Source organism: Lygodium microphyllum, chromosome 4, assembly GCF_053477565.2.
Source record: "Lygodium microphyllum isolate KBCC chromosome 4, Lygodium_microphyllum_v1.1.10, whole genome shotgun sequence".
NCBI classification, from domain to species: Eukaryota; Viridiplantae; Streptophyta; class Polypodiopsida; order Schizaeales; family Lygodiaceae; genus Lygodium; species Lygodium microphyllum.
In genome coordinates, this window is record NC_141138.1 from 42,416,704 (window position 1) to 42,423,925 (window position 7,222).

The 7,222-nt window shown below is 42.7% G+C and overlaps 1 protein-coding gene across 1 annotated transcript; it reads right to left on the reverse strand.

The window, feature by feature from the left end:
• Window positions 1–2,125: 2,125 nt before the first annotated feature.
• Window positions 2,126–6,940, reverse strand: LOC148036977 (uncharacterized). The gene is made up of 2 exons (XM_087675934.1): window positions 4,254–6,940; window positions 2,126–4,053 (listed from the first exon to the last, which is right to left on the reverse strand). Exons 1-2 carry the CDS (start codon window positions 6,894–6,896, stop codon window positions 2,845–2,847), a joined length of 3,852 nt encoding a protein of 1,283 aa, XP_087532060.1. The 5' UTR covers window positions 6,897–6,940; the 3' UTR covers window positions 2,126–2,844.
• Window positions 6,941–7,222: the final 282 nt, after the last annotated feature.

The following is a 7,222-nucleotide window of genomic DNA, read 5'->3' on the forward strand; positions in this document are numbered from 1 at the left end:
AGCTTACCATCACCTTTAGGGGTTTGGTGTAACAAGCACTACATCTTGAACCCACAAGCAATAAAGCTTCAACATCAAATGATTCAAAAGAAGTCTCAAAAAGTGAGAATAGCTCTAGCTCAATTTCAAAATCCTAACTTGAATAGGACTCTACGAAAGGGAAGGAGCTCACCAAACAACAATTAAAGCAATTCAAAAAGGCAACACATGGCCCTAGTGAAAACACAACATACCAAGCCCATTAGAGAGGATGCTTGGTGTGTGCATTATCACGTGAAAAGACAACAATCCAAAATATATGTCAAATGTGATTATTATGGAAGGAGGGAAACTATTGGGGAGAATGTCCCGAGGCTAAATTGTCAAGTGAAGCAAGCACCAACAACTAAGGAAACAATGGCTATTACTTAACAAACTTCGAAAAATCACCTAAGGCCTAGTACTATAAACATGGGAATCAAGGGCATTTTGCGAGGGATTTCCTAAAGAATGATGCTCGAGATGCACAGGGTTGGTTGCACCACTAGTTATTAGGATGACCACTTTGACAATCACAACAATCACCAAAGCACAAGCCAAAGCAATAGCAAAACACTTGTCCCAATAGCAAAAGCAAGATCTAGAAATAGATTGTCTTCTCTTAGATTCAAGTCCAACAAAGGCAACACATAGTTAGGAGAACAAGTGATAGCATATCACAAAAAACTAATTTCCAATCCAACTTAGATGAGAAAGAGTTGCGGTATTTAACATGCAAGGAAATAGCAAAAGAGGTTGAGAGGAGGGTAGGTAAGGAAGCCTTAAGACAAAGTGATAGCACTCAAAACAAAACTAGCTAGTCAAACAAAGGTCCCTATAGCAAAATGCCAATGCACGTGAAGGGAGAGAACCATAAAAGGAGAAGGGTCACGAGTTTGAAGGGAAGACCACAAAAAGAGGAATCACCAATCCAAAGAAGCACAATGGTACTCCCGGAGGACGATGATGTGGAGAAAGAGAGAACAAAGATAAAGAAGAAAGCATAAGGTAAAGTTACCAAAAGCAATGGGTTGACTTTGAGAAATTGTTAGACAAAGAGGCTCTCAAACATGACACTTAGGGAAATTAGGGGAAAGGGCTAAGACAAGGAGATACAATAGCTCAAATCATTCATGGTGAGTTTTAAGAGCCAAAATCAACCACTGCTGAAATTGAATATATGCGATGAGATGATTGAGAAAGAGTCTGAAGTGAAGTCTATCTTTCACTAGGTTTCGGAAATGAATCAACAAATTGTTGATTGAACTATCCAAGCTAATGGAAGCCTTGTCATCGATGGCAACTTCAAACAAGGAATGAAAACTTCAATATATGGAGTCAGTAAAACCAACATTAAAGATGATTAGATACCAACGCTAGTAGTAGAATGCAAAGCCCAAAAGCAACGGATATGGCTAATCAATGCCTTAGTAAGTGTTAATCTCAAAGCATACCAAAAAGGAGCTGGGATTTGAGATGTCCAACCTACCATCCAACCTCAAAATGGCTAATCACAACGTGGTGCAACTGTTAGAATTGGTGGATGAAGTTCCAATGAGAATATGAGATGCATAGCTTCTAGCTTCCTTTCTAGTGTTGAATGCAGACAACACGTACAATATACTTCCAAACAAGCCATGGCTAAAAGCTACTAAGACTGTGCATGACTAGGACACCAATGAACAGATCAGAACATATGCTAGATGGCTAGAAGCAGAGCTTTCCCTAACTGACCCCAGCAGCAACTGAATGAAAGAGTGGTGATCCATGAACATCGTCCCCATGGCCAGTGTGGATTTAAACTGATAAAACTACTAATCTATAGCTAGGAAAAAGACAGCATATATTTCAAGGTCTAATTCCCAAAGCATGGAAAGGGTATGGCCAAAGTAGAGCAACTAAGGGAGCTGAAGTTATATTCAATGGGGAAATGAGGCATAATGGAGGAATCACCCATCACTTAAATTGACAAGTGTTTACTTGAGGAGAAAGGGGTTCAAAGAGAAGCTGATAGATCTCTTTAAGGTATTCAAAGATGCAGACGATTGCCATCACTCACATTTCCAAACTCAATTACCAACAAAGATGAATGCACAGCCAATCCATCTGCAAAGATACAAGATGAATTTCCTCATTAGAATAATGAAGTTTTGTACTTATATCCAACCCTATTTGAGCTCTGTACAATTACAATCTGTCAGGAGTATTCGCATGAGATTTGACCTAGCTCTAGAGCTAGTCCAGGGTTTTGCCCATGAGCTTTACAGACGCTGATTATAGTTCTTGTTTGAGAAAGTAAACAGAGTCGCCTAGCGCTCTGGTGTATTCGAAGATTTTGCAAATCCTGGATGAGTCTGAGAACTTTGTTACTTACTTTAAACCACCACTGGAAGTAGTCATCAAGATCATTGACATTAGGAATACACTTTCATGCAGGCTGTACACATCCTGCCTGGAAACCTTGCTTCTGTTCTTGTACCATGGATAATACTTTAAACAACTGCTGGAAATACTCATCAAGATCTTTGACATTAGGAATACACTTTCATGCAGGCTGTATGCATCTGGCCTGGAAACCTTGCTTCTGTTCTTGTACCATGGATAATGCACAAGGATAGGAAATGTTATATGCAAAATGAAAATGTACAGTCTGTACAAAGCTCTTTCTGGGTTGAGGAGCCAAGCTGGATGTATATGGACCTCTTGATCAAACAGTAATTGATTATCTGACTATCATAGCTGCTCAAATTTGTAATCAAACATTCAATGCAGAGCATCACTGATGAAGGATGAAAGAATGAAGGTTAAAGCCATTGGCAATATAGATTATAAGACATAGGACAAACCTTGCTTCTTTACTTCAGCCATAAGATCTTCTTTGCTTAAATGTGGAGAACTTTCATAAACACGTGCAAGTACAGTGATGGTCAATGCATCAGGAACAAATCCCTCCTCTTTCATTTGGTCATAGAGTGAGAGGGCTGATTCTGCTAGACCTGCTTTTTCAAGAGCCTGAAGAATAATGTTGTAGGTGACAAAGGAAGGAGAGCAGCCTTTCTCTTTCATTTCTTCGAAGACCTTCAAAGCTATATCAGTCTTCCCTGCCTTGCTAAAGCATTCAATAATACTATTGTAGGTCACAATATCAGGAGTAATCCCCTTATCTTGCATCGTCTGTAACAGCCTGCGTGTAGCATTTATATCACCAAGACGAGCAAAACTGTGCATCAGAGAGTTATAAGTTATTACATTGGGCATACATCCAGACTTTATAATATCTTCAAAGAGACCTTCTGCTAGCTCTAATTTTCCAGCCTTGGTTAAGCCAGCAATGAGAATATTGTATGTAACTATGTCTGGTGGTGGACCAATTTTCTTCATTCTCTTGAAAAGTTTTAAACCAACCTCAAACTTATTGTTATTCCGAAAAGCTGCAATGATTGCATTGCACATGGCTATACTGCACTTGTGGCCACTCTGTTCCATCTCCTCTAAGAGTGCTAAAGACTTCTCTGGTTCAGCTGCCTTGCAGAGAACACCAATCATACCAAGGTAGACTGATGCACTTGGTTGAATCTGTTCATCCTTAAGCCGCTTGAACAGCGCACACATATCCCTTATATATCCCATCTTGCCAAGTACCTTGATAAAGCATTCATAAGCATCCTCCTTCATGACTTGATCATCTAATGCTTTTATCACATCATATGCTAAAGATAACTGCCTTCTTTTGCACAGCATTTTTACTGCTGTCTGGTATGTAGCAAAATCAGGATCAACACCACTCTTCAACATTTTCTTTAGGAGTTCCAGTGCATCATCAACCCTGTTCAGGTTAGCTAGAGATGCGAGGATAGTGTTGTATGTGAATTTATTTGGCTCAATGCCACTTCTAGGCATCTCCTCCAACAGCTCCAGGGCTTTGTCAACATTGCCAGCATTCCCAAATGTGCGGGCGAGTATGGTGAACGTATATACATCAGGAGTACACCTGGCTTGTTTCATGCTTTTGAAAATATCCCCTACCATATCCACCTGCCCAATTAATCTGATGTGATTAAGAGTATTGAATAGGTACTGTAGAAATGCCTTATTAAGATTTTTTTTTAAGCTCAAGAATCATAAGCTTGACATCTCGCATGCACAGACAGACAAGGAAAGGGAATAGCAATTGTAGTGCTAACAAGTGTGACCGTGCTAGAAGTTGACCAAATTATATTCAAAAGATTGTTTACCTGGCCATTTTTGGATAGACCATCCAGTAACATGTTATAGGAGACGGTGTCAAGAGGCTGCCCTTCCTTGACAATTGCCTTATATATGTCTAAGGCTTTAAAGCATCTTCCAGCTTTTGCGAACGCCTGCAGCATACACCTGTAAGTAAATGCAGTTGGCCTCAAACCAAGCTGCTGCAACTTGATAAAATATTGTTCTGCTTTGTTTATTTGCTCAGATGTTGTGTAAGTGGCGATCAAGCTATTGATTACATAAACAGTATATGGAAGTTGGATCCTGTCCATCTCAGCTAGTAACTCTTCCAACAAAGTGAAATCAAAGGCCCTTCCAAGCAGGTCTATCATGGTGGCATAACAGGTAGCATCATGCTTGTATCCAGGCTGAGATGAGGCCCACTTGAAAAACTCCCATGCTTTTACACTACTCTTTTGTGCTTTTAAAAGCCATACCACCTCAGGTGGCTTCAGCTCTATGTTGTATCGTTTCACCTCTTCATCCAGCTCAGGCCAGCTCTTAGACTTGATGCGATCCATTAAGAACCGGATCACATTGCTACTAGACATCCTGGTAATGGTACCTTCCGGCTGGTTATCATCTCTTTTTTGGCCAGTTTTATCATCAATATCTGTGGTGCTTCCAGGAGAGAAAGCACCACCCTGTGCACCACCCTGTGGCATGTTTGCAAGATTCCCCCGATCAATATGTGTGCTTGCCTCCTCTGATCCACCCATAGAAGTCACAGTGATTGCATCAGCTCGTCTCTCTCCATTGCTTGACATGTTTAAAACCCCACAAGGACTCGCATCACACAATAATGAGCTTGGCTCCTCCAGCCTCTCTTTGCTTAAATCCCCCTCTCCTTGGGAACATGACTCTCCAGCTATACCTGTACATTTGAGATTGTTGACATCTCTTGGCCAATCTCCACACAAGTATGAGTGCTCAATTTGTTTCTCGGGTGTTGACAGGACCTCAACACCTGCTACTTCACAAATATTTGGCAAACCTGCCTCTCTTCTCTCTGCATAGCTCGACCTGCTTGAAGTTCCTGTATTCTGAGTCATCAGTGCAGATGGCTCATCTTCCATACATCTATTGGTAAGCGGTGTTACATCCCCATCTCTGTCTCTGTACTCACAGAATGCAACATCTCCACTATGGACCAGGATGTTTGAATCAGCTGGACTATTCAACTGCACCAGTGCTGGCCCTGATCTTGTCCCATGTCTCAACCTGCTTGAATCCCCAGCTCTATCACCATAAACACATGGCTTGCTGTCTACATAGGTTGGCTTGCTTGTAGAATCTGACCCTTCCTTTCGCAGGCTGGCATCCACTGCTTGAGATACTTGCTGCGAGTCAATTAAAGCCTCTGCTTTATCTTCATATGCACATGGTAAGTGCGCATCTACTGGTATGGTGCTATGCCTGATAGTGCCTGATGTACTTCCATGCATGCTTTGACAGCTTGCCTCTGGTGTTCTATCTCCAGACAACAAGCTATTTTTGACCTGCACTCTATCCTCTGCAGCATCTCCATGACACGAGCTTATGTTTCCCTGACGTGTTGTGGCATAGTCCTTAAGAGAATGAGCTTGCACTTCTGCATTGAACAAGCTAGTTGCTTCTCCTGATTTATCTACCTGCGACAACCTGCTTTTCTTCTCAATTTTATGTGCATGGGTCCAAGTTGAGCTGCTAGCATTTCCTGCTCTACCTCCATGAGGCATCATCAAAGACAGCTCTGCATTGTGTCCTATACCTCCTGCTGTATCTCGATAATGCACGTCACTTGCATCTTCTGGTTGATCAACCTGTGCCATCTGTGCATCTGCGCTGTGAGACTGAGCCTCCACTTCCTCATGGTACAAGCTATTTGATTGTCTTGCTTTATTATCCTGTACCAGCCTGGTTGTATGCCCACCTTTATGGTCATGCCCTGTCAGCTTATAATTGCAAGTCAAGCTCTTAGCATTTCCTTGTCTATCTCCTTGAGGCATCATCGACCACAGCTCCCTCTCACCAACACTACTTTTGTCGTTCAAACTGTTTATATGACTTGTACCCTCCTGATGGATGAGCCTTTCTCCAGCAGCTCTCTCTCGACTGAACATCGATGAGGCACTCCTTCCCCCATCCCTTTGCATAGAGAAAGTGGCAATTTTTCCTGGTATACTGGCTTGTTCAGCTGGCCTTGTATCTTTTGACACACGCTGCTGTCGATTAGACAATTTTTTGCCAAGCACGGACGGTTCTTCCGGTAGCTCGAACGATGAAGGAAGGTTCGTACGAGCTGCAAAGGTCCAGCACCGGGAATCTACTGGTGCTGGTACATTGGCTAGCTCGCCTGCAGCCTCCATGGCTGCTTCCAAGGCATAGGCATGACTGGCATGTCCATCGAAGGGCAATCTTCCACTGTCGGCCCGTGTCAGAAACGAAGACCCACCTAATTCTTCTTGCAGGAGATCGGTGACGGAGGGAGCGATAGAGCAAAAGATGCGCGCGCTGCAGAATTTTGTGCAGCAATGCGTCGTCACCGTAGGGAGACGCAAGGCACGCCCACTCCTAGGAGCGGCACGCCCGGGCCTCACCATAGCTCTGGAATAACACAGTGTTGAGTTTAAAACCCTCCGTCGTTCCATGGGGTTTAAGAATTGAGCAATTGTATCGGGACTTTCAGGTCCTTTCTGAATTTGGCTAACGTTGTAACCGGGTCCTCGAAAACTTTGTTTCGCATCCAATGGGATCTTAGCCTACTAGTTTGAGTATTATGGGTGTGTGGGTTCAAACCCGGGTTCTCCTTCGCTCGTGGTGGCATATCATATATCTATTCAATCCGAGAACTTAGAACTATGACACCCAATGTGAATGGGAATAAGAGCGGTGCCACACCTAGCTCTAGTGGGGGTAAAGTAACACAAATGCATTATTATGCTCTAAGAGAGAGGGGGGAGTGAAGTTTCTATAC